This window comes from Salvelinus sp. IW2-2015, linkage group LG31, assembly GCF_002910315.2.
Source record: "Salvelinus sp. IW2-2015 linkage group LG31, ASM291031v2, whole genome shotgun sequence".
NCBI classification, from domain to species: domain Eukaryota; kingdom Metazoa; phylum Chordata; class Actinopteri; order Salmoniformes; family Salmonidae; genus Salvelinus; species Salvelinus sp. IW2-2015.
In genome coordinates, this window is record NC_036870.1 from 8,195,822 (window position 1) to 8,218,189 (window position 22,368).

Below are 22,368 nucleotides of genomic sequence, written 5' to 3' on the forward strand. Positions count from 1 at the left end.
GTGTCAATTTTCCCCCATCACTTTGCTAGTGTTTTAGATTTTTGCATTCCACTGTTATTTTCAGTGAGCTTTGTTGTGCACACAGAACATAAATATTTAGCTTTTTGAAGGCGTGTGCGTGTTCGCTCCTGGTGCATGCGTTTAAACCATTCCATTCCATCCCCGTTTGTAAACCAATGGTTCCGCGAAAGAAATATCTCATTGGGAATAAAGCGTGTCACCGATTGGTAGATACTTTTGCTCACTTAACAAATGGAAACGTGGACAAGTAGGCCTACCATATTGTCCTATCAATGAATGAGCATCGAGTGTGGCGGACCTTTGTGAAAGCAATCACTTTTTATGAATTTTATCAACGCGGTGGAACCTCTATAGCAAAGGGGGAGCGCATTGAGGATTATAGTCACCGCTAAAAGGAAATAGCAATATGTGATTAACTAAATGATATCAGAAAATATATTTTCAGACGACCTCCCTCTCGTTTTTTTTTAATTATTGTGCGATTTTCTGTCTATTCGGAGAGAAGCATGTCCTTCGAGACAAATTAATTTCATCCTCACCTGGAATTACAATGGAAAATGTAGGCATGATCAATTATTTTCCGGGAATCACAATTAAGATCCAATGTTGGTGAATGGACTACTAGACATCCGGTAAAGCTACCTTTTGAACACTTTTTAATGAACAAAATCTGATTAATGTTCTCCTGTTTGCATAACTTCAAAAGCATGAAAACGGATTTCCACAGCCTCATTCGAGTGGATAGATAAACACGACTCTCGCAATTTAGGATGGAAGTTAATTATTAATTGAGTGCTGAGTTTTCTATTTTTATAACAATTATTTTTGACCATATGACACACATACAGTTTTGGTGTAGTTATTTAATATTTGGAAGAGACCAGCGCATCCGCGTGTGAACTCCAATCTATGGGCTTTTATTTTGATGTGGCATAGTGTAGGGCCATTTTTGCTCAATTTATATTGGAATTATTGTATTGGCAACAATTGATGTGCTACAATATTTTTTTTTCCTTGTTTAATTTCAAAGAAACATGGTGACGGGCCTGACGACCGCATCTAAAAATGGATCATCATCTTATTGCCCTTTGAATACAACCAGCGACACGCAGGTAAGTCGTTCCTTCATTTTGTTTCTGTTTAGTGCTGCAACATTGCCTAATGAAACGCGCACGTGAACAGGTCTCGCTCTTTGCGCCTCGACCACCATAACTACCCTCCCATTTTGTGTCTATCTTGTCCGTTTCCCCCCATAAATGAAGTCATCTAGCAGCAATAGAAAATGGAAGTGTGTGAATTTGCCTAGACACACAATGACAGTATGACTTGTTCCCGACATGAGCAACGCCACATGAATGCAAATGTCGACACACCAACCGTACCATCATGCTCATGGTCAGCAAGCCTGCCTAACTTTAATGTGTATGGATATGGTTTTACTTTGATAACATTGTCACATAGAGGCACCTGTTTGCTGCCCAAAACCTCAGCTGTGGGAGGTTTATCGATATATAATCTCCCACAAAGAGCCTATAGACTAAACTCAATGAACGCTACATGATATGGCACATTTAGAAACGGCCACAATATTTCAATTATGGTCAAAAATACTACAGCATTTCCCAGTATTAAAGATAATTACCGTTAACTATCAAGGGAGTCAGTAATGGGTCTACGGTAATTAAGTTGCTTCCATAATTCATGATGCCTTGTCTTCGGAGGCCTATGCACGCTGACACCTAATTACAAAGGACGCTGTTGCTCACTATCCTAATGCACTGCCTTTTGAACCAGCATGCCTCAGTCCAGAGAGAGATGGGGAGAAAAGGTGGGGTAGGGTGGACGAACAAGAGGAGCGGTGGGGTGGACAAACATCTGACACTGAGCAGCCTGGGAGGAGGGCGAGATGGAGAGATCCTTGGGAAAGGAGGAGAGGTGAAGCAAAGCCCATTGTACAACAGAGGGCATCGATAAGACAATGTATAGACGGATATGTGTTGATATAGAGAGAAAGTGGAGGACAGTGTTGCTCCTTCCCTTTCGTTCCCTTTCTCACTCTTCCTATCGTTCAATGCTGCAGTGCTATTCTGAGAGAGCCTGCTCCAGCCCACTCACTGGCAGAGAGAGAGCGGGAGGGAGGGAGGTGGGAGCGAGGGGGGGTTCGGTGTAACGCTAACACGCTGTGTGCCAGCATGTGCGCTGTCTCTTTAAGACCTGTGTGCTCGCGGTAGGGGCCAGGCATATGCAGATGCTCAAGCAGTGTACATGTTCGGAATTCTCTGTTCCATATGGAACCGAACAGACTCATAACATCTCCCTATTTGTGGCCAGGCCGAGTGGTGTGTCTGTCGAAACCGATGGTTCTGCCTAGAAAGCATCACATTAGAGGAGATCAGCTGTTGTCAATACCTTCTTAATTGCTGCATCCAGGAAACGGAATGCAAATGGCCCCCCAGGGCAGTCAGTGATTTTAAAGGCACCCTTAACTTTTCAGGACAAGAGACACCACTGTTAGGGCCTCCAACCCAGCTTTGCCTCCTTTTTTCCTCCTCCCATTTCGAAAGGATACTCCCATTCCGGGCAACCCCCCACTCTGCTCACATCTGTGGCTTCTCCCCTCCTTTTGTCTCCTCTTGAGGCCCAGTCTTCACTATGAGACCTACTCTTCTCCCCTGACACTCGTCTCTCGGTGTCAGTGCTCTCCATATGGTGTGTCTCATCATCATGTCCCTAGCTGTTTTTTTGTTGTTGAAGTTACAACATGTCTATTCTCTCGAAGTTGATGTTAATGTAGTGTGATCTCGCAGGTCCTTACCTAACGAAGGACTGTAGGAGACTGTAGTCCTCAGGAGTCTATGACTGTGATATTCAAGGTCTGGTGTGAAAGGATGAGCTTTTCCGAATTGTATTATGTTACAGATTTGCTGACAGTATGATGATTTGAATCAATTAAATCGTTGCTTTTAAATTAATGCAATAATGCAACATGCATTGTCATTTTTACACCGTGGATATCGCGCAATCTGAAATATGAATCGATTTAGCCAAACAGAGTGAATGTTAGCACTTGTTAATTACTGCTTATACCAGTTATTAGCCAACTGTTTTTGTAGGAGTAATCATGCATGCTTGTTCAGTGTTGGTATTACCAGTGCTTTTAGTACACTGAGTGTACAAAACATTAAGGACATCTTCCTAATATTGAGTTTTAACCCCCCACTTTTGCCCTCAGAACAGCCTAATTTCGTCAGGGCATGGACTCTACAAGGTGTCAAAAGTGTTCCACAGGGATGCTGGCCCATGTTGACTCCAATGGTTCCCACAGTTGTGTCAAGTTGGCTGGATGTCCTTTGGGTGGTGGACCATTTTTGATACACACCGGAAACTGTTGAACATGAAAAACCCAGCAGCGCCTGGCACCTACTACCATACCCCTTTCAAAGGCACTTAAATATTTTGTCTTGCTCATTCACCCTTTGAATGGCACACGTACACAATCCATGTCTCAATTGTCTCAAGACTTAAAAATCCTTCTTTAACCTGTCTCCTCCCCTTCATCTACACTGATTTTAAAGTGGATTTAACAAGTGACATCAACAAGGGATCATAGCGTTCACCTGGATTCACCTGGTCAGTCTATGTCATGGAAAGAGCAGGTGTTCCTTAATGTTTTGCACACTCAGTTTATGTCTTGTACCTAAACGCGATGGCTAAACTGTGGATGAAGAAAAGGTCATCCGTTGATCCGCTTGCTGTCTTCTTCTTTTTGCAGTGTCAATTTAGAATAAGTAAAGACGTAGAAGAAGTTTGAAGAAGGAAAAAAAGCAAAGAACTGAAAGAACCTCAAAGCTGGATTACGGCATCATCACAGTCTTGGCCAGGTGGAACAACTAAGGGGACGTTCTCCCCCCGCTTTAGATCCAGAGGCTGTTTGCTAATTACAACGGACCTTCTACATCCCTTTTTTATTTTTTTGGTGGGGGGGGTGATTTTGGACCTTTATTTGCACTGACTGTTTTTCTTTCTTCCCCCTGTTTTGTTTAGAGCGAGACCAAAACCGGTGCCGTACGAACTGTGCAAGAAAAAAGAAAAATAACGACAACAACGAAACTACCAAAGTCACGTTTATCATTCATACCTCATGTTTCACTTAGTGTTAGCTTGAGTTCACACAGCGTTCAGATTCGATATCAAAATAGTCATTTTTCATTAGTCTCCCTAACACATAAAATGCACATTTCATATCCTTATTACTTCAAAATAGCATTGAAGCTCAAAGTGTTCATTAAACTTATAACATTCTATCAAATAAAAAGTAGTTATAACCACATTGTGGAGAGTTAGCCTAACGCCTGTAGTTAAATGTACATTTATTGTCCGTCAGTTTAAAAATAATACTTTTCTGCTCCTAAACTCTTTCAGATTTGGATGAATACATTAGTTGGAGAATGGTAAGCAGTGATAACTCACAAACTTGCTCAGGCTCTGATAGTTCGGCCCCAGATCGATCAATCGAACTAGGCTTTGACTGACTGAAGGGCAAGACAAGTCACATATAACGTGATACATTGACCTTGCTGCTATTCTGTCGCTACTTTGCTTATCTCCCTCAATATATACCTCACTTTTTTTCTCTCTCTGTCAGCATCTCTCCAGCATTCTCCCATACAGCACATGTCGGCACACCACATTTAACAATCTGAAAAGCCCCCGTTTCCTTTTAACCCGAATGATATTCAAACACTTGTGCTTCTTTTCTTCCTCTCAGCGTATTGATGTTGTCTGTCAAAGGAGATACACTTTAACACATAAGCCATATTACACCAGCCATACTATGACCCAACATTTAGAACTATCATCTTACTATGTTTAAGATTTATTTGCATCAACAACATCTCACATAGTAACTTTCAAATATAGGCGCACTCATACATTCAGGGATACAGTGAAGAAGAGGTTATATGACACTAGGATACCATTTCCTACATTGTTTTTCAGAAGAAAATAGCTTAGAAAGCTTTTCATATTAGATTGTTCTACTTTTCTCGTTTAGGTCACCATTACCATGTATCTGTAGTCATCAGCCCAGGTTAGGTTAGGCTGGAAAGTGACCATATCATAGTGTACATTTTCTCCACATATTCTGCATTGAACGAATGAATCCAGACATTTTCATGTCTGTTCTGTGGGCGGAGCCGCGCTGTCCTGCCAGAACCGGGCCCAAGCCCACCTTCGTTCTATTCTGTTGGGCAGAGTTAAACTCAGAGCAGAGACACTCCCGCAAGGGGATCAAACGCACATAGATCCTTAGCCTCCTTTCGTCCCTCCATCTCCCATCACCAGTCCCTCCTTCCCTCTCTCACCTTTTCCTAATTCACCAACAAACAAAAATTACTATCTCCGACTGCCTTTATTCATTTTGTCCATCACTCGCTGTGTTATATCTTAGTTTTCCCTTTCTCACTAAGTTAGGTGTAAATTGTGTGGTCCCGGTTTGTCTCAACTATATATGCTGCTTGGTACATTTCTTCAGTACCCATTTTCACCGGACCTTGTGACAAGCTTTTGCGATTGGTCCTTTTCTCATAGTGCAAACTTTTTTTAGGCTTTCAACCACTGTATTTAAGTACGAATTTAGAATCCCAAGTCTCTCTGAATGATATTTCCTCAATTAACCACCACACCTCTATTTCCCTTCTCTCAATATTCAAAAAGTTGATTTGTGAACAAATAGAAAGCTCAGTGCAGAAGAAATGACACTATCAAGCTAATACTGATAATAAACCAATCTGTTCTAGCACATGTATGGACATGATGAATTAGAGACACCTAAAGCTGCCAACACCATTGTTTACAATTCACACAAAGTTTTACATTAAGGTTTGCGGGTCAAATACCTACAACGGAAAACTGAAGTGCCAATTCCAAGTGAAAATATACAATTAAGCATAGGTGAAAAGTACTCAAATAAAGAAAATGAAGTTTACGTACAACCCTTAATGTTTACAGACTACACCTGCCCTTCAAATAGGATTTGCTTGCTACCTTATTCATAACTTTGTGGGATAGTTCAAAAGACTCCGAAGGGTACGAAATGTTTACACATTGATTTTGTTTACAAGATAATACTGCCTCTCATAAAGAAAGACAACCCACACTTGCCATTTGAGTGAGGTCTGCACAGTAGAGGCCACAAACATTATCATTACTCTTACCATTCCATAATATAACACTTTATTGACTGATGTTTACAATATATACATTTTCCAGCCTCCTCATCATCTATTTTGTTTTTGTGTGCTAAGTTGAAGTTGTCGAGACAAACTTCAAATGGTCCTTTCACAAGTATAGCCATAATATAGGCCAGTACATGCTAAGGTCTAGAACGTAGGAATATATAAAACCTCAACTTTTACATAAGCTGCTTACGAACAAGAATAGATTTGTATTGAGAGCTTGAGAGATATGTTTACATAAATACATACAAGTTACACGCCACACGCATTGCTTGAACAAACAAAAAAATCACTTTTAAACAACGTAAAAACACCCACACTAGTGTGTGTTCTGTACACGGAAGCACTAACGAAGGATTAGTTCATCGTATTCCAATTGAAACCTTGAGTAGAAGCTTTTTATATTTTTAGACTTACACGCCAGTGAAATTCAAAGAAGACACTTTTCTTCTTGGAAGAGGACCTTGATATTTGAACACCCGGCGGGCCTTAAGAAAAAAAAACTTTGGCTCAGAAACGCTGAAACGTTGAAAAATGAGGCCAAGAACCTACAGAAGGATGTTTAGCAACTCCCTCATATTTTTCCTTGTGTCCGGCCTCGTCCTTTCCGCCGTCACCATCACCACAGAGCGCCGCTCATCCAATGGCGGCCCCAGCGGCACCACCCTGTTCCTCCTCACCGGCTTTGGGAACAAACCGATGCCGCCGCCGCCCCCGGGGGGGGCGAAGGTGGCGCCTAAAGCGGCTGAGATGGAGGACGCTCACGACGGCGAGCCGAAAGAACCCGAAACGCTCCCCAAGCCCCTCCCCCAGATCAAGCTCCCTCAGAACATGACGGCAGCTGACGCCCTCAAGCCCCCTCTGGGTGCTGCCCAGGTGGCTCCACCCCCCCGGCGCCTGGTGGATGTGGACGTGTGTCGGGCCTACTACGATGTCATGGGCCAGTTAGACAGCACTTTCAACTGCTCCAAGGGCACCTACATCTACTGCTGCGGCACCTGCCACTACCGTTACTGTTGTGATCACCAGCGTAGCCGCCTGGACCAGGAGTCGTGCAACAACTACAACTCGCCCGGGTGGCTTGACACACCGCAGACGAACCCCCCGCTGTCGGGGAACCGGGGTGACCCAGACTCGGAGCAGCTGCAGCAGCAGAGCAACAGCACGGCGTACGTGATCGGAGGGGTGATCTCCTTCACCCTAGTGGTGGCAGTGGGTATCAAGGTGGCCTTCCACAAGATATCCCGACGACCCCGGAACAGAGACATCAACATGCCCAGGTGAGAAAAGAATGGAGAATTGTCTTTGAGCAGACGATCAGTAACCACTGTCTGAAAAACGGCCATATGGGTGTATGTGGGTCTGTCAGTGGGTTTTAGTCTTTTAAATCCATTGAGGTCACAAGCCACAGGGGTGACGAAACTGAACCACAATCAATGAACAAGTAGCACATTTTACATTTGTGGCCAGCTAAGTCGAATGCTCTACTTTTGAACGGAAAGTAGTTTGTTCTACTCTCTCGCCCTTGTCCATGATTTTTTCCGCTCCCCTCCTCTTCTCTTTTCCTTCTCCCAGAGCCCTGGTGGACATCCTACGCAGCCAGGCCAGCCCAGTCCAACAGGGGGAGAGGAACGACAGCAGCGTCCTGACCAGCGCCACCGTAGGAGACGGCCTCGGTCGTCCCCCCAAGAACCTCTACACCCCGGTGCTCCAGAGCAAAGACAACCGCAGTGAGTGACAACACTGTAATGACAACGTTATAACACTGTTAGTGTCAGAACACTAACGCTGTTATTGCATTGTAATAACACAGTAATAGCCTGTTTTCAGATGTATACGAACCCTTACAGCGATGACCGCGGACAGCGGTGGTGGACGCAGTAGCCTGGTAACGCTGACTGTATGGAGTCGCGCTCAACAATGCTTGCACTCTGAACACGCTCACGTAATCCCACCGCACACACTCCACCACACACGCAAACAATGCTCATGCTTCACGCGTACACGCACAAGTGGCTGTACCATCAGTGTTCGCTGTGCTCTCTTGCAGTTGGCAACTTGCACCACAATTTTATCCAGGTGTCTGGTTCCAGTCCCAAACACTCAGCTGCTAAGGGTAAGCCTAACTGGCTGACACAGGCGGCGGGTGTGTGAGTTGGCCTCGTGACACGTCTGTCTGGTGTTGTACATGTACCATCGGGTGTTTTTCCCCTCAGCACAGTCGCTGTTTCCTTAACACTGTTGCTGTTTCAGTGCTCCCAGTCACTCTGTGTGTGCGTCTCCCTCGTAAGTGTCTCAGTATGCGCTATGTACTGTATCCGTTTGTGGTGTAAGTGTGCTTACTTACACTATGGGCCTTGGCGTGAGTGAAGTCAGTGACCCGAAGCCTGCACGTGTTACTCCACAGTGGTCAATGTCTCCCGTGTGCTCCCTCAGTGGTTATAAAGATATTCTTGGCTGTTATTGCCCATTATTGTACATGGTCAATGGCCAAAGTGTCAGACAATCATCTTGGCTTGTTTTATATGTTACCTCATACTAGTCGCCTTAGAATGACTTGAAAATGTACAAATTACAAATGGCAGCAATTCTCTAAGACTAGTAATTTGTGATGAATTGGCACGTTTCGTCAATGTATATGTACCTTGAAGGTCATTTTAAGTACATGTTGGCACGTTATAAATGTAGCTACCCACCATATATGTGTTAGGTCCTTGTAAATGTATGTGTGTGTGTGTGTGTGTTTGTGTATATTAGGTCCTTATAAACGTACTCATACTGTATATATTATGTTAATAAACATGTTAGGTCATTCTAAATGTATCCCTGTGTGTTAGGGACCTGGTTAATGCTCCCGTGTGTGTCGGGTCTTTGAAAATGTCTTCCTCTTCCTCCTCTTGCTCCTCCAGAGCGCGTGCCCCGCATGAACAACGCCCAGCTGGCCTCCACGGGGACCCTCCTCACCGGCAAGCACAACAACTCCGGCATGCACCCGCAACCCCCTTTCTCGCACTCCTTCCACAACCTGGCCCAGCTTCCCCCCTCCTACGAGGCGGCCATGAAACCTGAGATCAGCCGTTACAGCTCCCTGAAGAGGCTCGGTGAGGAGGGGGGCGGTGGGGGAGGGGCCGGAGTGAGGGCTGAGTGTCTGGGTGGCAGCCGCTAGTGGGGGGGGGTTAGAGCGAGAGCTCCAGAGATATGTGTGTGGAAGAAGCAATAACAGGCGAGAAGCAGCGGCCGGCGGTGTGTGTCAGACGTATTCTCTTTTGTTGTGCCTTTAATGTAGGCTGTTATAGTCTATAGAATGGCCGTTGATAAAGACTTGTTTGTCTAGAGTAGGTGCCCCAGAAAACTATGTAATAGGGAGGATGTATAGGGGGGTTGTAGAATAAACGGAGAGAGAGGAACCAACGGTTGGCTAATGGTCACATTTCAGTTTGCTTTCAGGGAGCTCAGTCCAGGGAAAGTCTTTAAAGATTAAAGACTTAGGACGAGAAATGTTGGAACACTTTGTTTCACCTAATAATGAATGAATTTCACTAACTGTTATTTCTACATTTGTTTCTTTCATCGTCTTTCTTTAAAAACTCAACCCCCCCCCCAAAAAACAGAGAAAGATCTGGAGGACTACTCTGGCTACTACTCATCGAAGCGACGACCTAACAACGCCCCTCTGTCGTTCCACTCCTCCCAGCACCACCTCCACTGGGGCGGTGACTACACTCTCGGCGCCAGGGGTACCCTCCCCCTCCACTCCTCCCGGACACATATCCACGTGCCCACATCCACCCCCAACCCCTACCCTCTGCCAGCCGAGTCGTCGGGGTACCAGGCTGCCTTCGACAAGGCCCCGCGGAGGGTCATGTCCCAGGACCAGCTCCTAGCACTTGGCGAGGGCAACACCCTCTCCAGACTCTCCAAGAACCAGCAGCACCAGTACTACAAGGCTATGACCACCAGCAAGAGCTCCACATCACAGACGCTTCGCAAGTCCCACGAGAGACTCCTAGTCTCGCCCGACCGTCTGGAGGAGAGGATGGTGGGCATGGGCATGCCAGGATTGGGCGGTATGGTGGGTATGAGCGGGATGGGGGAATTTGGGGGGATGGGGGTCCCGACAATGGGATGCCTCAGCCACAAGGCCCAATCACAGCAGAACGTCTGCGTCACACCCTCGCTGGACCGCCATCACATGATCAAGATGAACTCCCACCCCACATCGGGCCACGAGCTGGAGATGAGTGTGGCGGGCCACCCGGTAGGAAGCTGGGGGGACCCTCATGGGCACGGACCAGGGGCCGGGGTAGGGCAAGGGAGCGGGGCGGGGACCATCGGGGGCCACAACGTGCGGAGGATGGCATTCGCCACCAAGAGGCAGAACACCATCGAACAGCTCCAATACATCCCCGGTGGCGGAGGAGGGGGCCAGACATTGAGGACGGCTAGTAAGAACGAGGTGACTGTGTGAGAGACTAAAGCCAACGGTGAAGGAGAGATGAAGGTCGTGTTGAGAATGTTCACGCTGAAAGTGTTCACACAGAAAGGAAAGGGAGAGGAAGAGAAGGTCAATTGGGGCATGATGGAAAGATAGATGAGTAGAAGAAGAAACAAGAGACATGGGCAAGCTGATGAGAGAGAAGGATATGACGGGGATACTACGTCCCAACAAGAATGAAAGCCGTGAGAGAAGAGTGGATGCCATTGTTACCTGTTGCCAGGAGACACAGAAAAGGGCAATGATAGAAAGAAACCACTGAGAAAATTGAATTATTAGAGGAAATTTTGAATGAAGCCTATTGATTTGATTCATGTTATTGTGAGTCTTGGGAAAGAGAATATTCAACCATATTGTTGAGGAGGGAGAAAGAAAAAGGGCCATGTATAGAGAAAAAAAGGAACAATTTCAAAAAGTTTTTCGTGCAATTGAAACATTATCCGAGGACATGATGACTTTTACTAGTGGATTAAATGAATAAATGGTTATTGAGTTTCTTGTTGCTCTAACAGAGAGAACTAAACTGTCTTTGAATCTGAACAGACACTGAGATGTCAATGGAATGCAGAACAATGTGATGGTGGTTTGAGTTTTGTAAAAAAAAATAAATACAAGACTGTAAATTGTTGGTTTTTGTAAAGGAATAAAGTCCTGTTAGACAGTATGTGTATTATGGGGGTGGGTATCACACAGCTATAGCCTGATGACTTAATGGCTGACACTGAGTGGACATTTGAGTTGCCCATTGTCACTTTCCTAATTTTTGATTGGACAACTTGAAAATAGACATATTTGGAGTACTGTTGCTAGCTACCACAATCTCACACTACAGCCATAACTCAGTCTGCAGACGTTTTGTATAAGGTCATGTAAAGGTTGAACCTCTTGATTATGGCTGGATTTCTTCAGTTATTATTAGCATGATTTGACACAAATATAACTTTGCTGCATGACCTTTGCACCCTCGCCTGATTGGCTGGCTGGTCGATGTGATGGTTGTCATTCCCATAGAGACCCAAGACTCAAATGAGGTCAGTTTCCAAACTGTGGAGCTGATTCCAGTTATGTTTATAGTCACACAGAGATGCTTTGACACTGTTATTCGATACACAATGTCAGTCATGTTTTTAAGGAGTTAAAGACCACCTGAAAGGGAAAAAAACTAAACAAAGTTGTTGACCACATGAGAATGAAAGCTCAGTGAAGATGCGTTAATTTTGAGGAACACTGCCATACAGAGGATTTACCTATTGGCTAATGCAACGGCTTTGTTTAGCTATACCTGCCCATGGGTCTGTCCCTTCAAACAATCCCCAAAACCAGCCAAGCTCCTGCTCCATTGATAATCCTTTCTGAGCTGTTTACCAGGATCGTGAGGTAAAACATTGATTTGTTAGTAGTTAATATACCAATCACTACTCAGACTTCTCTGAATTCCACCTGACTGTTTCTGAAACTCAAGCCGTTCACAATATTTGGAGGAAGGTGGGAAAAGGGAGAACAGAAGACAATGGACACTTAACACCAAGGGCTATTCTGAAAACTCTTTATGTGTGTCTGTGGTCTGTACTATGTTGGCTTTTTCCTTATTCTGTGTCAATGTTGGAGAAGGTTTGTGCAACACTGCAGAAATGACTGACACATTTTGTAAGTGTGAAGAAAACAGAGTCAATGCTGCAAAGCTACTTTGTGCCCTCGTGAGGTTGACATTGAGTGTGACAAAAAGCCATCATATTATAGTTTTTTTACATTGCAGGGGTGGGGGTGGACCTAATGTCGTATTTTGTACATTTACAAAAGTTTATTTTTTTGTGGGTTTGACGGATTATAAAATGGAAGATGTGGTCATTTTTGGCCAATTTTGAAAGGGTTGAACTCTCAACTTTGACTGAAGGGATAATGAGACCATAGTATTTACAAAATCTTTGTATAGTATTTCGGCTCTCCCCTTTAACTGTGACTGGATAAAGACAAAAATGTATTACTTTCAGCCAGACAATGTTTTTAAAACTCTGTGATATGTGTTTGTGTTTATGGTCATGGTTATGATTACTATAGATTTACTCTTTGATTATTATTATCATCACCATGATTATTAGTTCCCCTATTTTTTTTTCTCTCTGTGAAGCTCAATGTTTCCTGGATTTTGAATATTCATCTTTCTAGTGGATTTTAACCTTTTGTATTCTTGATTTAAAAAAGCAGATGCAATCAAAGTGAAAAGACAAACCGCATGAAGATGTCAAAGCCAGTGTTTGCGATGTCATAGTGCTGACTTATGATGTCATGGCGTGTATGTGTAATGTACATGCGTCTGTATTTGTGTGCCCATGTGTGTATTTTAATTTATTTTCAGGAATGCTGAATCTCACATTTGATCTGACTTGGCATATGACAAGTAAGACAATTGTGTTTCTCAGAGAATCCACAAACTATTTCAAACCCAAAGCTATGATATTATTATTCATATTGGCTTTTTGGATTCAAAAGCCTAGTATCAGAAAGGACATCAATCAAAGCTGTCCTTGTAAAGTGACATTCACCAAAGCAAATGTAACAAAATCTACTTTTCTCACATTTCAAGGTGTAGAGCAAAAGCTATACAATTCCATTGTTGACATTTTTTTGTGAAAATTTGTGCATTTCGTTATAAGATTACATTTATGTGACCGGAATCTCGCTCTTTTCAAGAACTTTACTATTTATTGTAAAGAATGAGGATTTTGCTAGAATAGTTTGGAGAATGTATTGTGACTTGCCTTGACTAACATGATTATGGATCACCAATTATAGGACTAGAATGCCCCAATGTTTTTTACAGTAAGAACTTCAGATTCCGTAATTGGAATCTTGTTAAACTAAAACGAAGAGAGGCAAAATATATTTATGTCACACGAAGATTCAGTTATTTTAAATGTATGTTTTTATTGTACTTTTGGAGGTATACTGATGTTGTGATTATGTTTTTGTTGAGTACGCCCTCATTAATCTGTGTGCCTGTAAATGTACTGTTGATTAATGTGTGCGTGTGTGCGTGCCTGCATGCGTGTGTGTGGTCTGAGGAAATTATTCCAGAAGGTGTGTGTGGGTGGAGGTAAGAGGGAGGTTGTGGTATAAAATGGTTGTTTTGGTGTGTGGCTCATGGGGTGACATTTAGTGGCGTGAGGTTTTCCAGATAGAAAGAAGTGTAAGTAAACATGAGATAGCTTTATTGGCCCCTAATTGTATTGCGGCACGATGAGGCAGGGGTGTACTGTATTACCTCAGAAAAATGTATAGGGATTAATCTAATAGATAAACCCCATGTCTGTTTCCAAGAATATTAAGTGAAGATCTCACAAGCGTGCAACCCTTATTTTGGTTATTGGTGAATTCTCGCATTTGTAGAATCATACTGTTCAATTGATAATAACAATTAAAAAAATTCCCAACAAAATTTTTTTTTCTTCCACTGGGTTATTGGTGTTCATCAGATCAACACAAATTATGATTGTGATTATTCTATGTAAATCACTTTGGCTCATTGTTTTATGGTTGGACTGACTGATCAATTATGGATAGGAAACAGACATGAAAGACAGAAGATGCTGCAACTATGTGGCGGTGCTGAGCACTGTCATTCACCTGTCCAAAATTTAGGTCAGAAATCACGTGAGAGAATGCATTTTTAACATCATTTTATAAATTTTATGTATCTATTGATTCTTAAATAATACAATTTATCAGATGAATTGAGCAGCCAACAATTGACTTACCCCATCATAACCAAAAATACAAATGTTGTACTCTGTGGTTTGTATCAATGCCCTTTTTTTTAAACAAGCATGTATTGCTTAAAAATATGTTGATTTCATGGACTGTAAAAGTTTGCATCCATATCTCCATGAATTTGACAGTGGTTACACTTCTCCAGCCCCATCCCTCAGCATTATAGCAAATCAAGTGGCGGGGCTGCCATTTGGATGAAAAATGTATTGTGCTTTTGAACTCACTTAGATAATACCTTTGATGATACAGTGGTAGCAATACATGGTTATAAAATATACAGAAATGCCAATGGTGGAGGTGTTTCCGTTTATATTAAGAACCACATTCCTGTAAAGCTTAGAGACGATCTCATGTTAAATACCTTTGAAGTAATATGGCTACAGGTTCCTCTGCCTCACCTAAAGCCTTTTCTTGTGGGAAGCTGCTATAGACCAGCAAGTGCTAACAGTCAGTATCTGGATAATGTGTGAAATGCTTGATAATGTATGTGATATCAACAGAGAGGTATATTTTCTGGGTGATTTAAATATTGACTGGCTTTCATCAAGCTGCCCACTCAAGAAAAAGCTTCAAACTGTAACTAGTGCCTGCAACCTGGCTCAGGTTATCAGTCAACCTACCAGGGTAGTTACAAACAGCACAGGAATGATATCATCAACATGTATTGGTCAAATCTTTACTAATGCTGCAGAAATGTTTTTTAAAGCAGTTTCGAAATCCATCGGCTGTAGTGATCACAATATAGTAGCCATATCTAGGAAAACCAAAGTTCCAAAGACTGTACCTAATTTAGTGGTCATACAAGAAGTATGTTTTGTAGTGATTCCTATGTTGTTAATGTAAAGAATAGTTTTTGGCCTGTGGTGTGTAATGAGGTGCAATCAGACGCTGCACTTGACACATTAATGAAATTGCTTATTCCAGTTACTAATAAGCATGCACCCATGAAGAAAATGTCTGCAAAAGCTGTTAAATCCCCGTGGATTGATGAGGAGAGGGGAGGCAAAAGGAATGGCAAATAAGTCTGGCTGCACAACCCATTGGCAAACGTACTGCAAATTGAGAAATCATGTGACTAAACTGAATAAAAAGAAGAAGAAGCTATACTATGGAACAAAGAGAAATGACATGAAGAATGATAGTAAAAAGCTTTGGAGCACCTTAAATGAAATTTGGTGCAAAAAGGCAAACTCAGCTCTATCATTCATTGATTGGCTCATTCATCACAAAACTCACTGATATTGCCAATTACTTTAATGATTTCTTCATTGGCAAGATTAGCAAATTTAGGCATGACATGACAGCAGCAAACGCTGACACTAAACATCCAAGCATAACTGATCAAATTATGAAAGACAAACATTGTGATTTTTGAATTCTGTAAAGTGAGAGTGGATGAGGTGAAAAAATTATTGTTATCTATCAATAATGACAAGCCACTGAGGTCTGACAATTTGGATGGAAAATGACTGAGGATAATAGTGGACGATATTGCCACTCCTATTTTCCATATCTTCAATCAAAAGCCTACTAGAAAGTGTGTGCCCTCAGGCCTAGAGGGAAGCAAAAGTAATTTCACTACCCAAGAATAGTAAAGCCCCCTTTACTGGCTCAAATAGCCAACCAATCGGCCTGTTACCAACCCTTAGTAAACTTTTGGCAAAAATTGTGTTTGACCAGATACAATGCTATTTCACTGTAAACAAATTAACCAGAGACTTTCAGCACGCTTATAGGGAAGGACATTCAACAAGCATGGCACTTACACAAATGACTGATGATTGGCTGAGAGAAATTGATGATAAAAAGATTGTGGGAGCTTTTTTGTTAGACTTCAGTGTGGCTTTTGACATTATCGATCGTAGTCTGCTGATGGAAAAACCTATATGTTATGCAGTGGTGTAAAGTACTTAAGTAAAAATACTTTAATGTACTACTTAAGTAGTTTTCTGGGGTATCTGTACTTTACTATTTATATTTTTGACTACTTTTACTTTTACTTCACTACATTCCTAAAGAAAATAACGTACTTTTTTCTCCATACATTTTCTCTGACACCCAAAAGTACTCGTTACATTTCGACAGGAAAATGGTCAAATTCACACACTTATCAAGAGAGCATCCCTGGTCATCCCTACTGCCGCTGATCTGGCGGACTCAGATCAGTGCATTACAGTGCATTTGAAAAGTATTCAGACCCCTTGACTTTTTACACATTTTGATATGTTACAGCCTTATCCTAAAATGGATTAAATAGTTTTTTCCCCTCATCAATCTACACACAATACCCCATAATGTCAAAGAAAAACAGGTTTTTATAAATTTTTGCAAATATATAAAAAAATTTAACTCAAAATATCACATTTACACAAGTTTTCAGACCCTTTGCTCAGTACTTTGTTGAAGCACCTTTGGTAGCGATTACAACCTCGAGTCTCCTTGGGTGTGAAGCTACAAACTTGGCACACCTGTATTTGGGGAGTTTCTCCCATTATTCTCTGTAGATCCTCTCAAGCTCTGTTAGGTTGGATGGGGAGCGTTGCGGCACAGCTATTTTCAGGTATCTCCAGAGATGTTCGATCGAGTTCAAGTCTGTGCTCTGGCTGGGCCACTCAAGCACATTCAGAGACTTGTCCCGAAGCCACTCCTGCGTTGTCTTGGCTGTGTGCCTAGGGTCGTTGTCCTGTTGTAAGGTGAACCTTTGCCCCCAGTCTGAGCTCCTGAGCGCTCTGGAGCAGGTTTTCAACAAGGATCTCTCTGTACACTGCTCTGTTTATCTTTCCCCTTGATCCTGAATAGTCTCACTGCCTCTGAAAAACATCCCCACAGCAGGATGCTGCCACCACCATGCTTCACCGTAGYGATGGTGCCAGGTTTCCTCCAGACGTGACGCTTGGCATTCAGGACAATCTTGGTTTCATCAGACCAGAGAATCTTGTTTCTCGTGTTTTTAGAGTCTTTAGGTGCCTTTTGGCCAACTGCAAGTGGGCTGTCATGTGCCTTCTATTGAGGAGTGGCTTCCGTCTGGCCACTACCATAAAGGCCTGATTGCTGGATTGCTGCCGAAATGGTTGTCCTTCTGGACGGTTCTCCCATCTCCACAGAGGAACTCTGGACCTATGTCAGAGTGAGCATCAGGTTCTTGGTCACATCCCTGACCAAGGCCCTTCTCCCCCAATTGCTCAGTTTGTGCAGGTGGCCAGCTCTAGGAAAAGTTTGGGTGGTTTCAAACTTCTTCCATTTAAGAATGATGGAGACGACTGTGTTCTTAGGGACCTTCAATGCTGCAGACATTTTTTGTTACCCTTCCAGAGATCTGTGCCCCGACACAATCCTGTCTCGGAACTCTACGTACATTTACATTTACATTTTAGTCATTTAGCAGACGCTCTTATCCAGAGCGACTTACAGTAGAGTGCATACATTTTATTACATTTTTTACATACTGAGACAAGGATATCCCTACCGGCCAAGAGCAGACACTCTTATCCAGAGCGACTTACAGTAGAGTGCATACATTTTTATTACATTTTTACATACTGAGACAAGGATATCCCTACCGGCCAAACCCTCCCTACCGGCCAAACCCTCCCTAACCCAGACGACGCTATGCCAATTGTGCGTCGCCCCACGGATCTCCCGGTTGCGGCTGGCTGCGACAGAGCCTGAACCCAGCCCAGCCTGGGCGCGAACCCAGAGACTCTGGTGGCGCAGCTAGCACTGCGATGCAGTGCCCTAGACCACTGCGCCACACGGGAGATACGTACAATTCCTTCAACTTCATGGCTTGGTTTTTGCTCTGACATGCTCTGTCAACTGTTGGACCTTAAATAGACATGTGTGTGCCTTTCAAAATCATGTCCAATCAATTGAATTTACCACAGGTGGACTCCAATAAAGTTTTAGAAACATCTCAAGGAAGATCAATGGAAACAGGATGCACCTGAGTTCAATTTCAGGGTCTGAATACTTATGTAAATAAGTTATTTCAGTTTTGTTAAAAAATGCTAAAAATATTGTTTTCGCTTTGTCGTTATGGGATATTGTGTGTAGATTGATGAGGAAAATATTGTATTTAATCCATTTTAGAATAAGGCTGTAACCTAACAAAAAAATAAAGTCAAGTGGTTTGAATACTTTCCAAAGGCACTGTATGTCTTGGAGTGTGCCCCTGGCTATTTAAAAAAAAATCAAATGTGCCGTCTGCTTTGCTTAATATAAGGATTTTGAAATTATTTAGACTTTTACTTTTGATACTTAAGTATATTTTAGCAGTTGCATTTACTTTTGATACTTAAGTATATTTAAAACCAAAAACTTTTAGACTTTTACTCAAGTATGACGTTTGAGTACTTTTTCCACCACTAGCTACTTTTCAGACGCATTTTATACTTCAATTTCACAGTTTTTCCCTTGTCCCTGACCCAGACTTTTGAGATTTTACTGTTTTTCTATGAATAAACATGAATAATTACACATTGTATAGTGTTATCTACTAGAGAAAGAGTCAATGAAATAAAATCCATATCAATATTTATTGTGAGTATGCCCTTTATATTGTTTTTTACACAAAATATACAGTGGGGAGAACAAGTATTTGATACACTGCCGATTTTGCAGGTTTTCCTACTTACAAAGCATGTAGAGGTCTGTAATTTGTATCATAGGTACACTTCAACTGTGAGAGACGGAATCTAAAACAAAAATCCAGAAAATCACATTGTATGATTTTTAAGTAATTCCTTTGCATTTTATTGCATGACATAAGTATTTGATACATCAGAAAAGCAGAACTTAATATGGTACCAGAAACCTTTGTTTGCAATTACAGAGATCATACGTTTCCTGTAGTTCTTGACCAGGTTTGCACACACTGCAGCAGGGATTTTGGCCACTCCTCCATACAGACCTTCTCCAGATCCTTAAGGTTTCGGGGCTGTCGCTGGGCAATACGGAATTTCAGCTCCCTCCAAAGATTTTCTATTGGATTCAGGTCTGGAGACTGGCTAGACCACTCCAGGACTTGGATGCTTCTTACGGAGCCACTCCTTAGTTGCCCTGGCTGTGTGTTTCGGGTCGTTGTCATGCTGGAAGACCCAGCCACGACCCATCTTCAATGCTCTTACTGAGGGAAGGAGGTTGTTGGCCAAGATCTCGCGATATATGGCCCCATCCTCCCCTCAATACGGTGCAGTCGTCCTGTCCCCTTTGCAGAAAAGCAGCCCAAAGAAGGATGTTTCCACCTCCATGCTTCACGTTTGGGATGGGTTCTTGGGTTGTACTCATCCTTCTTCTTCCTCCAAACACAGCGAGTGGAGTTTAGACAAAAAGTTATATTTTTGTCTCATCAGACCACATGACCTTCTCCCATTCTCCTCGTGGATCATCCAGATGGTCATTGGCAAACTTCAGACGGGCCTGGACATGGCGCTGGCTTGAGCAGGGGACCTTGCGTGCGCTGCAGGATTTTAATCCATGACGGCGTAGTGTGTTACTAATGGTTTTCTTTGAGACTGTGGTCGCAGCTCTCTTCAGGTCATTGACCAGGTCCTGCCGTGTAGTTCTGGGCTGATCCTCACCTTCCTCATGATCATTGATGCCCCACGAGGTGATATCTTGCATGGAGCCCCAGACCGAGGGTGATTGACGTCATCTTGAACTTCTTCCATTTTCTAATAATTGCGCCAACAGTTTTGCCTTCTCACCAAGCTGCTTGCCTATTGTCCCGTAGCCCATCCCAGCCTTGTGGCAGGTCTACAATTTTAATCCCTGATGTCCTTACACAGCTCTCTGGTCTTGGCCATTGTGGAGAGGTTGGAGTCCTGTTTGATTGAGCGTGTGGACAGGTGTCTTTTATCGCAGGTAAGCGATTCAAGACAGGTGCAAGTTAATACAGGTAATGAGTGGAGAACAGGAGGCTTCTTAAAGAAAAAACTTAACAGGTCTGTGAGAGCCGGAATTCTTAACTGGTTGGTAGGTGATCAAATACTTATGTCATGCAATAAAATGCAAATTAATTACTTAAAAATATACAATGTGATTTTCTGGATTTTTGTTTTAGATTCCGTGCTCTGCACAGTTGAAGTGTACCTATGATAAAAATTACAGACCTCTACATGCTTTGTAAGTAGGAAAACCTGCAAAATCGGCAGTGTATCAAATACTTGTTCTCCCCACTGTACCTGTCCTTTGGTAGAGGTGTCATTTCCACCGCTGAGGACAAATTCCTCATTAATAACGTTTTTTTCAAGAGAATGTTAACTTAGATACTATGGAAACGTATTGTGACACTGAAGCACATGGCTGTAGCGGACAGTTGTTCCAGATGTGTGTAGAAAATATTTTAATTGTCAGTCATTTCCAAACAGGCTATAATTTCTTTAATTTGTTGTATCATTTTTTATTTTTTATTTTACTGTTTTATGCGTTTAGTGTCAATTATATGCTAGCTGTAATACTAGCCAAAGCATGCTAAGCAGCCTGTCACTTTTCTCCAAAAACTGTAGAAGCGTCATTTCCATCACAAACTTAACTGTGGTTGAAATGACAGAACGTGGTGAATTATGACAAAATTCATTATCCCATTAGCTTTCTTTTTTTTTTTTAACTTTAGGCGAAGGGAAAAAAGAGAATGGAGAAGTGAAATCTATCTCTGAGCTTACAAAGTGAGAACAAAGAAGCAAGAGAAGGCAATGGAAATGCAACCAATGGAATAGAAGACAGACAGACTTTAAAGAGAACAGTTGCAATGGAGACCAACCTAACAGGAAACACCACCTCAGTTACCAGATAACTTGCAGCCAGAACATGAAGCCAACATACCTGCTCCTAACTTACCTGCCGCTGATACACGCCCTTATACCACTTCCTCGTTGTCTGCAACAGGACTGAGAAGTTGAATACTTGCTGGAAGGGAAAAGGTTGGATGAGGTCACTCAAAAACATACAGAGATCTTTGCATGACAAATGTCAAACTTGATAATGCTTTACGGAAAGCTAAATAATACCAAAAAAGTGTGATCGACTGATGAAGAAAATGGAGAGACAAGATTCCCCAAAAACAAAACAGCAATTGAAGGGAACTCCAAAGAACTTTAAAAGCATTTTATTGTTTCAAAATGCCATCATTGCAGGGTTAAAGCAAAAGTATCAAAAAATGCACAGTGCTAAGGACAAACAAGTGGCTTCAAAAATGCTCAGAGGCAACATCCTGAGAAAGTGTGGCCTGGTCAAAGCCACAAACAGATAATTAGGATTTTCAGCAAATGAAAACAGGCCAACAAGTCCTCAATACTCCAGGAAAAAGCAGTGTAGCAGAATTAGCACAGCCACAGAAGAGAATATCACTAGATTCTGTGAACGTGATTTCAACAGTAGAGCAACAACAGGGGAAAAGGACACACTAATGAGGAACAAGAAGAAAAAGCAGAAGCGCTTCTTGAATGACAGTATCACGAAATGATCAGCTGCAGCAACATTGAGAACCTTATTGAGTCTTTGTGCTGTGAAAACTTGAAGAAAGAGTGCATGTATAGAGAGTGCTCCCTTTGCCAAGCAAAAGAGCTTAAACATCTGACTTTGACGCTGGTGAGCAGACATGGTGGTTTGAGTGAAAAAGCAAAGCTGAAGAGAGAGAAAAACAAAGAGGGAAACATGGAGAAATTCACTGTACATTTGACAGTAAAAGAAAAGGTGTGTGGCACACTGCAGATTCTACTGGAGGACTTCTCGAAAGGATTGAAAGAGAAGTTGGGGTAACACATGTACAACATTCAACACCAATTCTCCAAACTGAGAGAATTTAAAGAGAATCTGGGGAAAGAGGAGATCATAGTACATATTGACTTT

At 42.5% G+C, this 22,368-nt stretch overlaps 1 protein-coding gene across 3 annotated transcripts; it reads left to right on the forward strand.

The window, feature by feature from the left end:
• The first annotated feature begins 300 nt into the window (after positions 1 to 300).
• Positions 301 to 14,188, forward strand: LOC111955987 (protein shisa-7). 3 transcript variants are annotated; one of them, XM_023976391.2, is made up of 8 exons: positions 301 to 653; positions 1,052 to 1,133; positions 3,794 to 3,902; positions 4,066 to 7,537; positions 7,833 to 7,987; positions 8,308 to 8,373; positions 9,167 to 9,358; positions 9,869 to 14,188. In XM_023976391.2, exons 4-8 carry the CDS (start codon positions 6,792 to 6,794, stop codon positions 10,723 to 10,725), a joined length of 2,016 nt encoding a protein of 671 aa, XP_023832159.1. In that variant the 5' UTR covers positions 301 to 653; positions 1,052 to 1,133; positions 3,794 to 3,902; positions 4,066 to 6,791; the 3' UTR covers positions 10,726 to 14,188. The 3 variants fall into 3 exon arrangements, with proteins under 3 accessions (XP_023832159.1, XP_070292425.1, XP_023832160.1); XM_070436324.1 differs by having other exon boundaries at positions 3,794 to 7,537; XM_023976392.2 differs by lacking the exon at positions 8,308 to 8,373 and having other exon boundaries at positions 304 to 653; positions 3,794 to 7,537.
• The last annotated feature ends 8,180 nt before the right edge of the window (positions 14,189 to 22,368 follow it).

What these genes read in the sequence shown, in the direction of transcription:
- LOC111955987 (XM_070436324.1), top strand. Translation starts at nt 6,792, where the DNA reads ATGAGGCCAAGAACCTACAGAAGGATGTTTAGCAACTCCCTCATATTT. An exon ending in AGAGACATCAACATGCCCAG is followed by an intron (nt 7,538 to 7,832) that starts GTGAGAAAAGAA and finishes TCCTTCTCCCAG; the next exon opens with AGCCCTGGTGGACATCCTAC. An exon ending in CAGCTCCCTGAAGAGGCTCG is followed by an intron (nt 9,359 to 9,868) that starts GTGAGGAGGGGG and finishes CCCAAAAAACAG; the next exon opens with AGAAAGATCTGGAGGACTAC.